The 19,619-nt window shown below is 35.7% G+C and overlaps 1 protein-coding gene across 4 annotated transcripts in view; it reads right to left on the bottom strand.

Moving 5' to 3' along the window:
* Nucleotides 1–19,619, bottom strand: part of PTPRN2 (protein tyrosine phosphatase receptor type N2) — a 654,654-nt gene that overhangs the window by 342,432 nt on the left and 292,603 nt on the right. For all 4 annotated transcript variants that reach the window (XM_042044446.1, XM_042044450.1, XM_042044448.1 and 1 more), the window contains one exon: nt 13,804–13,883. In XM_042044446.1, the coding sequence (XP_041900380.1) occupies nt 13,804–13,883 (80 nt within the window). The remainder of the gene's footprint in view (nt 1–13,803; nt 13,884–19,619) is intronic.

Raw genomic sequence — 19,619 nt, 5'->3', positions numbered from 1 at the left:
AGAAAGAATAATACACAAAATCCATTCAGAGAAGGAAGGGTGGGGAGGGTAAAAAAAAGGAAGCATTTTCTGATCTCTTTCCAAAATGAGTTGTGTTCTGGGTTCCCTGCAATGATGTAACAGTTGAAAAAGGCTCAGTCATGAAATTCAGAAGAAAAAATTAATCTTTCTCTCAATTAAAGTCTATGTTTCAGATTGACATACTGCTCTTTAGTCCTAGATTTAAAGCTTTATCTCTTTTTGCTCTGGATTATATGTAGAGTCAAAAATTATCAGAGGAATGTTTTCGTCAGTGCTGCAGTCCCATGGCTCTTCACTGGTAATAGTTCAACAGTTTTTCTGGCAGAGCTGATCAAGGTTAAAAATTCCTCAGCAAAAAAACCAGTATGTTTTGAGTGCTACCAATGAAATCCTAGTCCAGCTCCGACTGCAAGCACTGAAACATTGCAACCTTATCTCATTAGGTTTAGATCTAAGATTTGGCCATCAAATCCTGACCTCCATTTCCACAGTACACACCAATCAGTCCCAAACCATTACTTTTTGAAGGTCTGCATTCTTTCTCCATGCACAGTAGGAATTTCATGGTCACCAAATACTTATATTGGGTATTTTAATTCACAAAACAAACTCAAGAGGGAATGAACACTGAATTGTGTGTGAAATCACTAAAGACTTGAGGAGCTGTCCGGAGTTTAGGAGCACAGCTGAACACTTTGAGCTCCTCTGAAACATTCTCTGCTTATCTCTTTATATATATATATATATATATATATATCTCCACATACACACACTTTCAATAGCACAAAGAACACCACAACAAGCAAGAAGAATCACTTTTACTTTAGTCTGATAAAAACATGAATATAGCACCATGAAAAGAAAATCAACATTATAAAAAAAATGACACGTATTATAAAAATCTTCATTCTCTTCATAATTGTGTTAATACACTTATTTGGTTTGGGGTTTTTTTCTTTCTTATTTTCTCATATCTTGCTAAAGTACTTTAGCAGTTTAAAAGCCCTCTGGATTAAACAAATCCATTCACAGAGTAGTGCTGGATGAAGTGATAACTCCCACAAGAAAAATGGGAATATTTTGCATGCATTGAATTTTTATATGTGAATTTCCAGCAATTTTTTTTTAATTTCCTGCACCTTTATTAAGTACAATAAGTGCATTCTTTTATTTTCTTTTTTATTTTCTTTTTTCTTTTCTCTTTTCTTTTACTTTCCTTCTCTTTTCTTTTCTTCTCTTTTATTTTTCTTTTCTCTTATCTCTCTTTTCTTTTTCTTCTTTTACTTTCTTTTTTTCTTTTCATTAATATTTTTCAATGTAAATTAAAAGTATTATCATTATTTATCTTTGTGTACATGTGAAGTCAAACAAACACATACATAATAAACATGTATGATGCATTTGTGTGTCTATATATAACACTACACATACAAATATATGCACACAAATATACATTTAGTCTGTACCACAGATTTCCCATATTTCTCCAATTTCACATTGGATGTTTACTCCTAAGCACCCATTTAGCTAATTTTGTGAACTATGATAAATGAAATTACTCTGTATTATTAGTTCACTTATGCTCAGTGCAAAACTACAGTGAAAACTGGGTTCCACAACTTCTAATTACAAAACATTAGCTACCTGAGTCTTCTCCAGCTGAGCAGATTAGCATAGATCTTCTCTGCTGACAGCTTTGACCTTCACTCCAGTAAACACTTGTCAAAATGCCAAAAGTAATTACCTGGCTGTTTAGGAAGGAGTAATGGGGTGTAGCTACCTACCTTTTCTTGTTACTGATCTAAAATGTCTATAAAACTTTGCCAAGAGGCACCCTCTGGATTTTGGCATATACATTTTTTTCTCATCTGTCTTTTTTTGTCTTTTTTTTTCAACAGGCTATCAAATATTTGCTATATGATCTCCTGCCAGCCAATCCCATCACAATTCTGGGGGACAGGTTAAATAACCCACTAGACGGATCTTTCAACCAAAACTGTTTTATGACTGCTGTCATCCTGATTTTGTTGCACTGATGCAACCAGGAAAAAAATACTAAAAAGCAGCAGAAGCAGCACAGGGAAAAATGAGCATAATTATCCTATGGTGATGGTACTGTCTATCCTCTGAATTAACTTACACATTATAGCTTAATTTTTTTTCATAAAAAGCCTTTTCCTGTTCATATCTCAGATTTACAATTAAGAAAACAGAGGTGCAGAGAATTTACAGGCACTACTTGAAAAATCTATGGCTAGATAAAATCAAGGGATATCTTTTGACTTCGGCCAACATAAAGTCATACAATTGCTCTTAATCTGGCAGGTTCAAATTTATGGAAAGTATTTTTTAAACATAACAAAGGGATTTAACATTTTCCTGAGGACTAGGTAATACTAGAAAGATTTTAGTATTTGCAGATTATTACAATGGTTATTAATCTCTAAATCCTGCAAACAACTTTTGTCAGACAATGGAAAACATCATCTCCAAATAGGAACAAGATCAAACGTGAGAAATCTGACTTGATCTTATCTTGCATGTCAGAATGGATATGTGGAGTTCAGAAAGCTCAGGGGGAAAAAACTCCCTTCTTTGGCCACAGATAGTCCAGAAGACAAACAATTCATGAAAATCAAGTCCCTTACCTTGTAGTCCAAACATTCCCTAACAACTGTGCACAGTATCAGGTAGGAGCAGCAGCTGCTGAAGTAGCCTTCAGTCCATAGGAGAAAGACTGCTTAAAATGAAGGCAATGTTAACACACAGGTCTGAACACTGCTGACAAGTGTGCCCTTGTGAGCACTGCCAGCAAACTTTTCTTATCTTTAAAAACTCTCCCAAAGCTCTCAAATAATTCCTAGTCCCACTATCAGGAGCTCATTACTTTCCTTCTCAGATACATCCCGGCACGAGCTATCAGCAGCAGAAGGTCATGCAAGTGCCTATTTTCAAGACGGATGATACGTGAATCCCCTGGACCTCCTAACTAAGCCTTTTTCAGCCAGAAACCCTCCACCTGCCCTTTCATGCAGGGTCACATTTGTGCCTCCTTCCCAAGATCCTGTAAATCATGTTCTACCGAGAGAACAAATTGCTCCCACGTTCAGGTCAGCTGTCCTTACACACTGTTACCAAAACACCACGCTTCTGGAGAAGGGCCTTTTCATGCTATTGCTTTTCTCCAGGTAAAAGGGACAACAGCCTGATTCTAAGATGAGTATATTGATTTTCTGTGGTTTTTTTCTTGTGCTTTAAATAACAACTATGTTTCATAGACCCCTGAAGTAGCACCGCTCTCAGTCACAATTTTTATTCTTTGGCTGATATGAAAGCTATCAGCTAAAATCACAAGACTACTAATCATCCAATTTCATATATTAAAAATAGGATATTTACATCAGATAAAGACTATTTTCCTGTTTGTACTGACTAAAATAGAACACTATCTGTTCTACCTTATCCCTGTTCCACATGGTGCCTAGTGTTTATTTGCATGCACAGTTTAAAATCGTTAGGTTAATCTTGTTGTTCCACATTTTGAGAAGTTATAATCAATCTGTCTAATAGGTGGAAAAAAAAAAGTACTGACTGTTCTTTTCCAGGGAAAGATGAGGTTACAATGCTATCTGACCTAAATTAGGGTTTCTTCAATTCCCTTCTTTATGCTTACCTAGAAAGTTACATAATCATCAAAAAATATTACACAGCCAATCTATTCATGACATAAAAGCTGCCTGTTATGTACTGGCATTACCAGATTTCTTCTGTTGCATTCCTAAATAATTTGTTTTAATATGCTTAGGATCTGCTGTAAACAGAGATAGTGTCTTAAGTACACTGCACAAAAATGCATAAAACTTTATTAAAGGACTATAACATTTAGAGATGTCTGGAATTGTAATTATTATTGTTGTATATATCATATTGCACATATATTTCAATTTTCCTGGAAAATGTGTTGCTTCTCATAAAAATGCTAAATAGAAGCAATTTTGCTAAATAATATGGCAAAATACAACATTAAGCAATTGTCTTGGGTTTGGGGATTTCTGCGTGCTTTGATTTAAGTCAGAAATAAAATTAGTTCTCGAATATTTTAGTATAGGGACTTTTTGATACTATGTCCACAGTGGGAGCCCCAGTACTGCTGCTATAGAAAAAATAAAAGTGTTTTGTTTCAGTCACACATTCTCAGCACCATGGATTTTAGAGCAGCTATTTGTTGATTTGCACCAGCTGAAAACTGTCCTACACATAAAATGTACGGGTCAGTTTCAAAAATCTGTGCATGGAAATCAGTAGCAAATTTAAATGGAAAAAGACTTTTCACTTCCATAGCCAAAAATTTATTGGGAGATATCTTTGGCTTAAAAGAAAACCACTTTGCACTCCAACTACCGGGCAGTTTCATCCTGCATTATCAGCTGTGTACGTGTGAAGAAGCTGACTGCAGGAATTTGGTTATTTAATAGTATCACACATGGTAATATTTATCAAAATTTAAATTTTTGTATTTTTACTTTATCTTAAATTAATTTTGAATTCTTAAAGAGCTTTGAATATGTTAGTAAAGGACAATGTGAATGAAGGAGACTTACATAGAAGAAATCAGGATTTGCACCAGAAGATTTTAAGAGATCTATCAATAGAAAAAAAATTTTTGAGTATGTTACTGAGCAGCAATTACAGGAAGAAGCTTCTATCTTTCCTCTGTGAACAGAGGCAATCTAGGCAACTGGTTTTGAATAAATGCCTAACATTTAGACAGCTGCAACTGATTTAGATGAATTCTACCCACACTATTAAAATGCATTTAGATATATTACCAGAGGGCTCTTTTAAAAATTCAGCTTTAAAATCTCTATTAACCTCTAAACCATGATATAAATTACTTAAATAGAAGACTTATTTTTACCAGTCTCCATAGACCTGCTTACAGATTTCAGAAAAAACACCTAACAGAAATACATGAGTTTTAATCTAAGCGTCAATTCTGCCTTTCCTATTGAACCCTTGGTATAACTGTGTGGTTCAGGTATTAATTGTTGTATCCCAAAATATTCTAATATCTACACTACACCAATGGTGTGTTTCTCTTTATTTTAGTTTAATACCAATCTGATAGTTTTCTATGAATGGGTGTAAATAAGAGACATGAAAATGCAATGACATAAACCATCATTGCTTTAAATTAAAGAATATTAACTACATAATGCTACTTAGCTCTTTTTTGTGTTCCTCCCCAATACTACGAAATTACTAGCTAGCTTTACAGTTCCCAATAGTTAAGCAGCTGGATTTAGGGGTTTATGTTGGAATAGACGACATCACTTTATAAGTTGAACAGAAGGAAGTTCTATAATTTTCTGTTAAAACAGAAAGTGGTTTTAAAGATGAGAAATATTTTGCTCTAAAATTAGATTCCTCACAGTTATTCTTAGAGGAGAGGGGTGTATGTTAAAATGAATTCCATCCTTACTAATTACAGCAATGAATATCTTAATTAGAAGGAAATCTATGGAGAAGAATCATAACCAAAGGTACTTGTTATTCTTCAGGACTGAGGCGCATTTACTGAATGGTCGCACTCCTCACTTGTTCTATTTTTCAACAGAAGAACAGGGTGGGAAAGAAATGCCATCTTGAAAACTCATTAATCATTGTATCAGACATTTGGTACTGAAAGAGACAGTTCAGTTTCTGAATAATTTTCAAAACCATAATGACATCCTTTATTCAGCAACAGAAGGATTTGAGGAAAATAATTCAGATAGATTTGATGATACAGTGAAGGAAATCGATCCACTACAGAGGGCTCAGGAGGTGAAAAAGGACAATGTGAACTAAGGAGGCTTGAGTAGGAGAATTCAGCATTTTCACCAAAATACTTAGGAGAGGTAGGAACAGAAAAAGACCTGTCAAACCTTTACTTTTCATAATACAGACCAAAGAATTGTAACCCTACTTAAACCAGTGACATGGCACATGAAATCAGATGAACCTCACAGCCTCCTGGCTACATTGTTCAAAGTTTCTGACAGAGAAGCTGTCAGTTCTCTTCAAAGATGATGATGAACTTCAAATTATTCACACACACATTCTTTGTTACCCTCTCAGAGAGCAAGATATCTAATCGCATGGTCTGCAAAAATCTAGATAGAGGGAAGGAATTCACTTGAAGACTTTCAACTCGTTCTGTTCACTTCATCACAGCTGAATTAAGATCTGACAGTGACTGACCAATGAATATGTTCAAAACAACCATCACTGCTCACAGTTGTGGGGTAGGAAAAGGAACAAAGACACTCTGCCAGCATGGACAGGTTGGTACCTGAAGCAAGAGAGTTCATCTTGTTGAGACTTCTCACAAGACCTGCAAAGCATATGCCAAAAGTCAACAAGACAACCAGGGCTGCTTATAATGATTTTGAAAGAACTTTTTAGAGAAAAGGAAGACTTTTTTTGCCCAGAAATAGGAGTTTCTTCCTTTTGAGGACACAGAATGTGTATCTCCTGCACTGACAGTCACCATGAAAAAGAAGGTGGATGTTGTTATTAGCAAACCAGCACAAAAAAAAATTGTCAAATTTCATTATGTCAGCAAGAGAAGCATTACCAAGAATAATAAATTTCCAGATTACATTTATTTAATTGAAATGTATAATGGAAAGAACTTTTAACAATTAACTAACACTGATCGAAAAAGCATCAAAAGACAGACAGTATTTAATCACAAACTGAAATAACCAGAGAAAGAAAATCAGAGTATGGTGAAATCACTTCATTAAATGATATTTCCCAGCTTCTGTTCAAATTCCTCTGTGAAACTGAGGAAACCTAAAGTTTTTCAGACATGCGTCAGTAATATCTATTCTAAATATGCTTTTAACGAAATAAGTGTATAACTAAATAAAACTTCACAGTCTTACTCTTGCAGTTGATGGTTCATTCCTCATTGTACTGTGGCTCCTTCTCCCAGTCTCCCTTCTCTACGTTTACACATTCTTTACATGCAGATATTACATGTAGCTTTATTATATGGAGATCCAAAGTTATATTTTATAAAGATAAATCTGAAGACAGTTCTCTCTCTCTTGTTCTGCTGAGAACCTCCTAGAAAAATTTTCTTGCTAATAATGGATAACAATACTTATTATGTTTCTGTCAGCAATGCTGGTAAGGTCAATACTTATTGGCAGAGAGAAGAGTGTGGCTCTGCAGCGTTCCTAGAAATGAACAGTGAATTTAAGTTGAGAACCAGATCCTCATCAGTTGACTTTCTGATGATGAGATATTCCATGAATGTGCTTTTTATTGTACTTCTGTCATGCTGCATACTGGAAAAATAACCCTCTTTGACCAATAAGAAGAGGTCACTGCATGACTAGAATGAATACAAGAAAACAGTCACGTAAATAATTTGCAATATTTTGAACTTACATCTTATTTGCTAAAAGTTGAAGTGTATGTTTCAATTATACCAAAGGGTAATAAAAATAATTTCTGCTAACAGCTCCAAAATGCATTTAAGCACTGTAACTTTAACTGATAAACAACTTTAATACACATTTATAATGCATATTTGTAGCCCCGAATTTGGAAAAAAATTTCAAAATATGCTGATGTCAGAGCTCCAGCCCCTTTTAGCAGGGCCCAGATTGGACGTGTGTCAAAATCTTGATTTTGCCAAATGCGCTTAAGAAATGGGAGCAATTCACAGATTTCTGCAGTGGTTGCATAAGGCAGGGTCCTCATGAGTATTTTCAAGCTAAAGAAAAACCTGGAACCATTTTTTTAATGTGGGTGGATTGTTTCACTGTCTGACACGGCTTTGAAGTTAAATTTCATGGTTATCAGAAAGTTCTGGATTCCATCATGATAACTATCCAAGGTCACTAAAGGCTTGTAGGGTGTGATGGGAACTAAGAGCCTTTGAAATTAAACCAGTTACCTAGATACCTAATCCCACATATTTAGAAGAGTAAGTTTTGATGCCTGTAAATACAGTTCAGGTCTGCTAAGCAAAAAATAACATATTAGAGGCAGAATAAGGCATAAATACTTTCTTCACCAACTGGATCCAGGCTTATGAAGAGATCAGCCACTTAGTCATCCTAATTAGGAGCAGAACTGTGACATCTAGGACCACTCCAAACCAATAAGACATCAGCTGAAAACACTACACAGGGTAAGTAAACTCTAAGGGGTTTGAAGTATTCTTTTCATCTCAAAAGGACTGTTTAATGCTAAAAGCTAAGGATGATGTTTTGTCTGTTTAGAGCTGTCAACTTCAACAAAAATATTCACTTTCAATGTCAAAAAGTTCTATTGCATATTTTTTGCCATGGATATTTCAGCTCAGCTGGGACATGACCAAAATTTGTAATGTTCAGTCTCGAAATCTGTAAGATCACAGATTTAATCATTTTCAGTCATTTAAAACTGCTGAGAAATTCTATATGTTTTTAAATCTATTCCAATAACTCTGAGGCAGTGTCTTTATTCAAATTAGCTTGTTATATTGTATAACAAAGTAAAATTTGACTAAAAATATATTATTTTTGCATTTGTCTGTTTCAGCAGAAGTAATTTTGCAATTTTTTTTTTTTTTTCAGAATTAAATTTTTTGCAGAGAAATGATTTTTAGACAAGTTCATATGACTCAACAACCTACTCTCTAAGTCAGGATAATAGTCCCTTTCATGCACAGAGTGAAAATGTGAGTTTCACCAACAGGGCAACAGAAAAGTAAAAAAAAGCCCTAACAAACAAAAAGCAAACCCCCAAACCATCGAAACCAATGGATTAGTTAAAAGTTACAGAAAATTTAAAAAAAATTGAAAATTTTTCTTGATGTTCCTATATATACATTAAATAAATCAAAATATCTAACTTTCCATGCTGGTGGTATCGCAAGGCATCTTAGACACAAGAACCTGAACACAAGACCTGTTAATTCCCTAATACCTGGTTATGCATTGCCTTTTGTTGTGCTACCTATCCCCATCACTACCATGCCTACATTATGCATGCAGCCCTTTGCTTTTAAGTCTTCAGTTTTTGTAACACCTAAAATGTTGCACTTCAGCACAATACAAAAAGAAATGTAAGCATGACTCTAGCACTAAGAGGTTGCAGCTACATACAAGCAAATATTATTTCAATTCAGCAGTGCTGAGTGTCTGTACCCAAAACTTCTCTCCCACATCTCTTTTTCATGTGTTCAGTATATATGACCATTACAGGCACCTGATGCCAAAATTATTTGCTTGGAAACTTCAGAAAAACTTCAGACTTATTATCACTGTCTTTGCATAAATGGTAGGATTCTGGACTACATATAAAGCAACTTCTTTTCTCATTTCTATACCAAATATATTACAATTTTACATAGAGTTATCTTACTGATAATTGTTCTCTGCTAGATTTCTCCTGACCTTTAAACTGAAAAGAAATAAACATTTGTTTGCCTAAATGATGTCATGCCAACTGTAATTACTCCTAGAGCAGGTCACCTATGTCTCAAGAAAGTTTATTTCTTCAAAACATTGAGATGAAATTACACTGCACCATTGAACCTGACTTATGAAACAGAAATAGGCCAGAGGACAGCTACTTGATGAAAGACGTATTCTGTCGTTTGAACGTCAAAGTGTGTGAAGCTGGCAAAATGTTGGGTATCCTGCTCTGGTCTCAAAGAACAAATAAAGGTATTGCTAATGTGAGAAAGCAAGCTATTCACAATTTTAAATTACTCTGTTGTCAGCTTCTCCATATAATTATGTATCCCTAGAAACTGAAAAAAAAAAAGCAATCAAAACATTTACACAGAATTGGAACTGAAAATTACTGGGAAAAAAAAAAAAGTTTTATAAGCAAGAAGGTCTCTAAAGGATTTTAGAGAGCTTATTTTGCCTTAAGAATGGTCATGTGTGCACCAAGAACGAACCTCAAACTCCAAGACAATAGAAGAAACCATTTTTATTATTGTAGTTCCATATCTCTGGTTTTTAGTGGATATTTTAAGTCATTCACCTCTTTGCATAGTTGCTAAAGAATCCCATGTCTTCTCTAACCTGCACATTTTTCGAACCCCACAGAGGAGGATGGAAAACTTCAAATATAGTTCCCTATATTTAAACCTTAAATAGTGCAAGGAAAATATGAAGTGTATCCATTTTGGTTACAGAAATATATGCTACATGAATAATAAGACCAAAGTGCTGCACAGAAACTGTTCCTGTGGCTATCAGTGAGACTTGCACGTACATAACATCTGCACAAATAGATTCCTTTTTGCAAATCTGAATAATTTACATTCCTATAATTATTATGGCATCTGATTACCTCAATTTCCAAATTCTTTTCATTTCTAAGGATGTGACAGACTGTGAAATTCTTCTGTCCATTTGTTCTATTCATTTTCTGTAAACAAGATCTGCTTTCCGAGCTCCTGGAGGGATGTCAAGTTACCTAATAGCAGTACAGCATGGAATTATGCACCTACCTGTGCCTACTTTGGAAGTATGTATTGATTTATTCTCCTGTGGCTTCCCTTGGTAAATAAAGTACTTGGAATGCTTTTCTTCAAGACACTGTTGACTTTAAAAATTTTTAATTACAACCAGAGCCTGAAAAAGCTTCTTATGTAAGTATACATTGCTGTTGATTTTTTAAGGGAATTTATTTTTGGCTTTAGAGATCTGGAAGTAAGAAGTTTGCTTAAAATAAATGAACTGATTAGTGAGTACATTGACAAGCCCTGCAACTTCATGAGTTAGAAAGGAAAATAAAGATACTTTTAAAATTTAAAATATTTGACGCACGGGTAGAACTGTGAGCTCTTTTCTTTAGTAAAGGGCAAACACAAGGTTTAGTTCTGACAACACGATAGCCACACTGAAATACCACGAGAAGCTTATGAAAAAGTCATAAAAACATCTTTCGGCAGCCATCAAAACCTGAAACTCTTAACTCACTAAGCAAATGGAAGTTAGAAAATGCCTGAGATATTAATGTAATAATCATTAGATTAAATTACTATATAAACTATGAATTTAAATTGGTGAATCTGAAGAAATTCATGGAATCATAAAACATTATGGTTGGAAAAGACCTCCATGATCATCAAGTCCAACCTTAACTAAATACCACCATGCCCACTGAACCATATGCCAAAGTGCCACATCTGCTCATTTCTGAGCACTTCCAGGGATAGTGACTCCCTCACTTCCCTGGGCAGCCTGTTCCAGTCCTCAACCACCTTTTCAGTGACATTTTTCCTAATGTTCAACCCGAACCTCCTTTAGCACAGCTTGAAGCCATTTCCCCTTGTCCTGTCATTTGTCTTGGAGAAGAGCTCAACCCCCACCTGGCTATAGCCTCCTTTCAGGTGGTTGTAGGGAGTGATAAGGTCTCCCCTGAGCCTCCTTTCCTCCAGGCTAAACACCTCCAGCTCTCTCAGCCACTCCTCACAGGGTTTCTGTTCCAGATCCTTCACCACTTTGTTGCCCTTTCTCTGGGGTGGCATTATTTTGTCCCCAGAACCTCTGTACTTTGTCAGCAGCATTTAAGGAAGTTGAAAACTACTACTTTGATTCCAGTGGTAACAAAAACCATAATGTTATATCTTGAATTTTGCTTAAATAAACGAGTCACAGCATTTTTAGTTTTCAGAGTAGCTTGTTAGGAACAGGCCAAGGCACATCAGGAACCTCCTGGACTTCTTAACAATGTTTCCACAGTCTTGCTAAATTTCAGTGGATGTCAATTCCATTAATTTCCTCATGTGTAAATTTTTGAACACATGTAAGCCTCATTATCCACAACTGGAAAAACTATAAACTGCATTCTGATTTATTTTAAACCTGCCTTCTGCCAGATTCATCTGTTCTTGCATTGCAAAAGCAATTATACAGTCCTGTCCACATTCACTGTGCAACTCTAGAGTTCATACCATACTTGTCTTTTTTATTTTTTTTCCAAAATAAAGTTTCCTGCCTTACTACACCACTTGTTATATGGAAGATATTCCATACTTACAGTCATGCCTTCTGCCTTTCCCTGAATCTTTCCACTTCAACCAGAATTTCCAATCTCTCTGAGGTATGAGAAGCAGTACTATATGTGGTATTTAAACACAGGCAAAGGATAGATTTATGCAAGAACAAATGATATTGTTCTGTTTTCTACTCCTTTCCAAATAATTCTTAAAAACACTTTCCTTGTTCAACTGATAATGGGGACTGAACTGTCATTTTCATCAAATTACCTATTACTACACTAACTACATTACTACTTAGACCCACAACTTTGTATGCAAAGCTATTTTTTCTCCATATGAAATTTTTTTACAGTAATTTACAATGAAATTCATCTGCCATTTTGAGTTCATTCACTCAGCTTTATACATTGCTAAGATCAACTTTCACCTTTAATACTGTGAATAATTCAGTATTAGCAGGATTTCTCACCATCCTGCTCACTCTCTTTTCTAATCCACTTATAACTATGTTGAATGTTACAGTCCCAGCAGAGATCCTTCCACCTTTTTTGCTATCTTACCCTTGTAGAAAACTAATACTTTATTCCTAATCTCTCTTTCTTGCCTCCTAATCAATTAGTGATTCACCATTTTTCTGTTCCATATTTCACATTCTAAGAAACCATTTGTTTCCTTAGAAACTTCTGGGAAGACCTTGTCAAAAGCCTCTGGCAATCCAGGCAGGCTCTACCAACAGCATCACATTTGTTGATCCTTTCAGAGAGCTTCAACAAGTTTACAAGACAGGAGAGGGCACTGTTATAAAAAAGCCATATTAATTTTTCCCAGGAAAAATTAATGAGTCACATAATTTAATATTTACTGTAATTTCTGAGTTCTGATAGTACACATCTAGGGCTTTTTGACATGATAAACCCTTGCCAGTCTTTAACCACCAGTTAACCACAGCTTTCTCCAATGCAAAGGGTCCTGCAAAGGAAAGTTCTGGCATATGAACTACCCCATTTCTTTTTATAATTAAATTCATCCATGGTAAAGCAAAAAGAGAAGTTAATGGACAGTTTGGAGCTCCCAGTGTTTATTTACATGAACTTTTCTTGTTTCTGTTGTCAAGCAGTATTGCAATTGTTTACTTCTGATTCTTAAAGCCTATCAATTGAGTAATTTGGAAGCAAATCAGTTATCAATCCAGATACCTTGCAGAAATATTTCTTGCCGTCAACAACTCCGTAATACAATTAATAGCCAAGCCCAAAAGGAGCCAATAGATGTCTTTAGAACAGTTGTACTTATTCAGAAGCAGCTTAATTCTAGAAATACAACCTTTACTTCCAAGATTATTAACTTGTCATTGTTGGTGTTTAAACAGTACATCAACAAAGGCATATTTCTAACATTTTTTGTTCCAGAAATTAAGGCTAAGATGTAATAACATTTTTGTTCCCTGAAAAAAAGTATCAGAACAGTGAAAGTATTACATTCTCTTTTACAAATGACTAATGTGTTTTTATGAGTTTTTGACAACACTGAAGAGTTTTTCACCATGCTGGAACTTGACTACAAGTCTCTTTAATTTTCTTGACAAACAAGGAAGTCTCAAACAGTTTTAATGGACTCAAACTGCAATTTTTCATCCGCCACTCACCTCTCAACTGTCTCTCCCTTTAAATGTCAGTCTTCTGGGAGAACAGGATGTGTCTATGCTGCCTGCATTGGTACTGACTGCTAAACAGACGTGGGTGGGCACAGTTTAGGAAAGGAGGACAAGGACTTACCTGCTTCTTTGGCAACATCTGCAGTTGAAATGTTTTGGAGGTTTGAGTGCACTCGGAAGGTCACAGCTGGTCCCAGCACACTGAAAGAGATTATTAAAAAAATGTAAGATTCATAATCAAGAGACATGGCATAATATTCCTTATCAAAATAGGTTTTTAAAGAGAACCTATTAAGACACCATTTAGCCCTCTTCCTTTTGCTTCATTAGCTACATTTGCATTCATTTTTATACCTCTTGTGGTTTCCTGTGTGTATTTTCTGCCCGTCTGAAAGAATTTCAATGACATTAACTAAACTTCAGAACACTCCTGTAAATACTATTCTTATTATGAAATTGGCAAAATGGAGGTACTGAAACTGTTATTAACTCAAGAACAGCATAGATCATCACTGGAATTCAGCATCCAAAGAAGATTGCATATATTTTCACATTTTATATGCCTAACATCAACAGAACTTTAGTTCCTGTTGTCACAACTGCAAGTCAGAGGGACAACATTGAAATTCAGAATATTTATCTTGATCGTATTCTAGAAGAATATGTGTGGAGAAAAGATTCTGGGCATATCTGATCCAATAGCTGGTTTTGACCAGAAACATACCACAATGTATTTATCACTTAACAACAGAAGCAATCACCTCCTGGAACAATTTTTGAGGGGAAATTATTTGACCCTGTGGGGACCTTTCTGGGTGTAGCCTGATGTTCCTTTATGGCACTAAAATCTGTAAGACATTTACAGAGGAAGGTACTGATTAGCCAGATGTAAAATGGTGATGTACTCAGGGTTTCACAAAAATCATTGTGCAATTTTAAAGAAAAATAAATCTGTATAAGTAATGTTGCATTCATTCTCCATCCATCCCAATAAATATCCTACATGCACATCTGATGAAAGGAAAGAAGAAATTTCTGGTGTGATGTCCTTAAAACTATATGTCAATACTTATCTACAAAAGACAAAAGAAAAATACACATAACCATATAGTGAATGTATTTTAAAAAAAATAAATTCTGGGAAACAAGAGACTATATAAATTATAATGCAAGAATTTACAGAGGAGAAGAACATAGGGTCTCAAGAAGAACAAAAATTGGCACTATTTTATAAAAGTTTACCTACATATTATGTATTATGCAACTTCCTAAGGTTATTTTAATTCACATTATCAGAGAAAAGAATTTATACTCTGCATATTTATACATATGCTATTTATACATAGCATTTATACTATGAAGAACAACCCTGCTTAAAAGGTGAAGTGCACAGTCTGGAACTGTACATGGAACAGCTTTTGACTTCCTATGGCCATGGCTTAGGAGAGAATCAAATCTAAAAAATTGCTGCATAAAAGAAATAAATTTAAAAATATTTTGTTGCAGGATTTGAAATTAAGTATTAAGTTATTCTTTCAGTAACATGTTCATCTCTTACAATCATAGAATGGAGAGCACTTAATGAAGTGTGCTTAATTGCATCACATATATCCTAGACAAAAAGACCTTTAAATTTTTTCCATTTCAGGCAGAAAAAACCTATTATTAACAGTAAGACTTTGCTTTGAGGTTACAAAGGGAATCAAAGTAAGAATAAGAAATATCCTTTCATCTTTTACTAGCAAAGCAGGCACTGCACACATTTTATTCTGGAGTTAACAGCAACTGCCATTAATCAATCATTTTTCTCTAGGTACTCTTAGGGGAAGGGGAGAAAAAGAAAACAGATTTTATTGTTAAAGGACACTCTAAAAGTCTGGTCACTAGTGGTCAAGAAAAACTTTTAATAATGCCAGGCAATTGTAAAACTTTTGTCAACATTGTATTAATATTGAAGATTAAAAAACTCAACAACTGCAAAACACTTTTTATTTGAGATAACTGCTTTACAAAAACCCAGACTATTCCCCAATTCTGTCACTAACCCTGAGATAACCAACCATAAAATGCACCTGTTTCAGGATACCAAACACTGACTCTACCTAATCTTGCATTGTCCTTCTTTCTGTGTTGCCAGCCTAAGAGAAAGGCTGATTCCTCTCTGGCTGCTCAGATATTTACAGTTCCATTAGCAGTCTGCTTTGAATAAAAGTGGGCATCACCCCAGTATGCAGCTCTTGCACGACCAAGATAGAGGAGAAAGAAAAATCAGTTTCAGATATCCCCCAAATCTTCACTGCATAGTCCATTATAGCTGAGAATCTGGAACCAACACCAAATTTCAACCACGCTGTAGCTACGCTTTGGCTCCATCAGCAAAGACAAAAAGTTTCCTGCCCTCCTTCCCTTACCCGAATGTTTTACTTTTATCTCTCAGCCACTCCCCACTTCCTCCCACTTGTCCTGCCCTGCCCCACTCCCTGCAGCCCTGCACTTCCTGGCATCATATAGATTAAAACTGGATCATTTTGGTGACCCAGCCCAGGCAGTGAGAGACAGGGATTTCCAAGGAGTGAAGCCTGTCAGCAACCATCCCACTATTCTCTACTGACTCCACCTGGATAATCCAAGAACACGGGAAGATCTGAGTCATGCCCACACCAGTGTTGCCACAAGTACTGTCATTTTTCCTCACTGCTCGGGGAAAACAAGAACAAAAAACAGAGTGAGGAAAAAAAATTCCTTTTGCAAGTGGGATGATACTGGGTTAACACCATCCTTTTGCAGGAAGGAATAAATCTCAGAATCATTTAAAACACCCACTCATTTGTTGCTCTGTGGGATATTGTCTTCCTCTACTGTAGCAATTGAATTCTTGTATGTAAGAAATCACCTGAGCACCACATCAGCATGGTTTCACTAGGAATATTTGAAAAATATAGAAAATAAAGCAGCTTTTGTCACAACTTTTTGCACATTGGCATTCTGTTTATTTAAAAGCAAACAAAAGACCTTGAGATTACTTGGTCAAAATTGCATTTCTGCTTGATGTTTTGGGAACTGACTGCTTCAGGAGCTCATAAAATGAGATTTTTCTCATGGGGGGCTTCTGGCAAAAGCACTCAATAAATAAACATTTCAATAACAAAAGATGCCCTTTAGGGAATTCCTCACTGTTCATTATGTGTTGGATAAGAACATTTAAACAAAACCAGTAATTATTTGACTGCAAAATATTTTTTAAAGACTTTTTAACAAGAGGTCAACCAGCCTGAGAAAAGGTTCCAAGATGTCTAAAATACACCCCTGATAGTTCCTAACCAGGAACTTTAAGTCGAGTAGATGAGACTGCTTTCTGCTGTCAGACCCTCTGAAGCCTGGCTAACACTAATGGCAATTGTCTTCATATTGCTCTAAACACAGGGGCTCTCTGAAGTGCACACATTTGCTTAGAAGCTGATGAATTGCAAACAAACCATTCCTACAGACAAGGGAGGTGCTGGGGAAGCAGAGGAATCACTCCTGGCTGGCACCTTACCCCAGCCAGCACTCACCCAGCTGGGCAGGGGAAAACACTCACACATGGGAACCACAATGTCCAGGCTGAAACCTCACCCACATCTGCTGCGACTGAGGTTAAAAATGTTAGACAGTATTTTTTGTCTATCCCTCCCCTGAGCTGCATGCTACTACAATTACCCTCAGGTAATTTCTAGTCGTTTTTTCTGACACAAATGAACTTATACTCAAGCAAGAGAAGATTTTGAATTTTAGAAAGCATCTGGACTATACAATGTAATTGCACTTATCACTTTTTTCTTATACTTTTCTACAATTTTTTTTTTAATAAAGGTAAGCAGTTCTGGCTTCAAGGCTAATAAATAGTGACTTCTCCCCACACAAAAGGTAGTGTCTGTTGCAATGACCTGCTAAATTTATTACTCGAACTTTACCAACTAATTACCCCCCCTGTTGGCTGTCACAACTTTTGCCTTTTTTTTTTTTTTTTTTAACTTTCAGTAATACTGCCTTCAGTCATAGTAAGGGGTTTTTTTTAACAAAGACATTCAAAGCATATTGCAAATTGTCACCCTTATGTGCTGTTGTCTTTTATTCTGTTTACTAGAGATGAAATAATTACAGTGTTTATACCAAAATGACTTGAAGGTTGATTGCTGATTTAATAATATCCCCTCCTCTTGGGTTTGTATTTCCCATCTGAAGGTGGGAGGGTGCACAACACACACAGAATCAAAGAATATTCTTTGTGTAAAATAGAAGTATTTTCTTTCCTTAATTGTTTTACGACTAACAGCATTCTTCTTACATTTTCCCTGTCAACAAATGAATCATCTGAATAAACAGAGCTGGAGCATGATCAATATGGCAAGGTCCATATCACTTTCATGCCGTAGGTTATAATTATATTTATGAATGACAGGATTTAAATCTCCATAAATTATGTACCAAGTTTTGCATGCCTGTTCCTCTCCCTCGTGTGCATGTACTTCAGCATTACAGTATCACACCACATGTTCACTGTGAGATGCAGTCACAGTCTATCATACCCCCTAGTGGAAAAGGATTTGAGAAACAAGTGCCAACATGGGTCTGTGTACTCTTGAAGATGAGACATAGAGCTGATGCCAGATGGAAATGATTTGAGGTGGCATCTCATTTTTAAGATACAGGCAGAGTGCAATTTCTCAAGACTGGAGGAAGATGAAGAGATTAGGATTGGCTATTTCCAACATGAAACATTCTCTTAATGACCCTATTTTATAAAACAGAGCTTGCCTTAATAACGCTTAGATTTGAAATTAAAGTCACTACTTGTCTATATGTTCATTTCAAAATCCTTTAATCTCTGGAGGTTAAGAAAAGCAATTAGTAACGCTCCAGAGGACTGTGCAAAGCAAATTTTATAGCAGTGAAGGTAATTGTCTCAGGAAACGTTTGGTGAGCTTGAACTAATGACTTGCAATGTGTACACATTTCTGTGCTTTCTGTGTTTAGGAATTTGAAGCTTATGTCCATTGTTTGTATTGCACTGAAGCCTCCTTTTCACCTTCTCAATTTTTCCAAAATTGAGATGCTCATGCTGCTGTAAATGTTTTATATATTATATTTAGAGGTATATAAACAGACTTACGTCAAATCTCATTAATGGGGAAAAGCACATACTTGGCAGAGGCATTTTTGTACTATGGTATGTTTCTACAACATCATTTACAGAGAAAAGCAAAGGCAGAAAATTGCAGCTGGACACTGACACATAATACATGAATGGATTAAGAAGTATACCCTGTTCTCCTTGCAATACTCAGAGTAGCTGTAAATAAGTTGACCACTTGATTCAAGTTTGACCAACATTTTTGACCAGAACTGTTGACCAGAATTTATTTTGTGAAGCATTGCATCATACTGTATTTACATTACACAAGCAGGTACCTGACTGTGCTTCAAAGATTCAGGAGAGCTTGCAAAGGATGTGTTGTGCTGACCTGCTACAAAATAACATCCCAGAACTGTTGAGTAGAGAATTATTGATCATCACTCAGACTTAATACTAAACAGGCACACATCTCTCACTCTTTAATATCTTTACTGTTCAAGGATTTGCTTCACTTTGCACCTGGAGTGCAGAAATATCAATGTGGAGCTGTATGAATTCTCACATTCCTGTTGACAGGTATGTACGCACAGCCAGTGATCAATTAAAAAAATCTTTTTCTGTTTTAGCAAAATGAGCTTTTTGAGCCCTTCTCAGGAAACTCTTAACATGCTCCTTAAAGTGCAGAATGATGCACAATGTTCCAGAATACCCTGCAATACAGCAAATAATATATTATCTATTTATATTTATATCCTTCATATATGCTAAGCATGAAGAGTTTGCAGCATTCTCTAAAGAAGTGTTCCTGCACTAAACACAGC

This window comes from Corvus kubaryi, unplaced genomic scaffold (genome assembly GCF_017639235.1).
Source record: "Corvus kubaryi isolate FWS band 111438036 unplaced genomic scaffold, C.kubaryi_AGA036_p1.0 37398, whole genome shotgun sequence".
In the NCBI taxonomy this organism is placed as follows: domain Eukaryota; kingdom Metazoa; phylum Chordata; class Aves; order Passeriformes; family Corvidae; genus Corvus; species Corvus kubaryi.
This window is presented reverse-complemented; position numbering and strand designations above follow the sequence as displayed.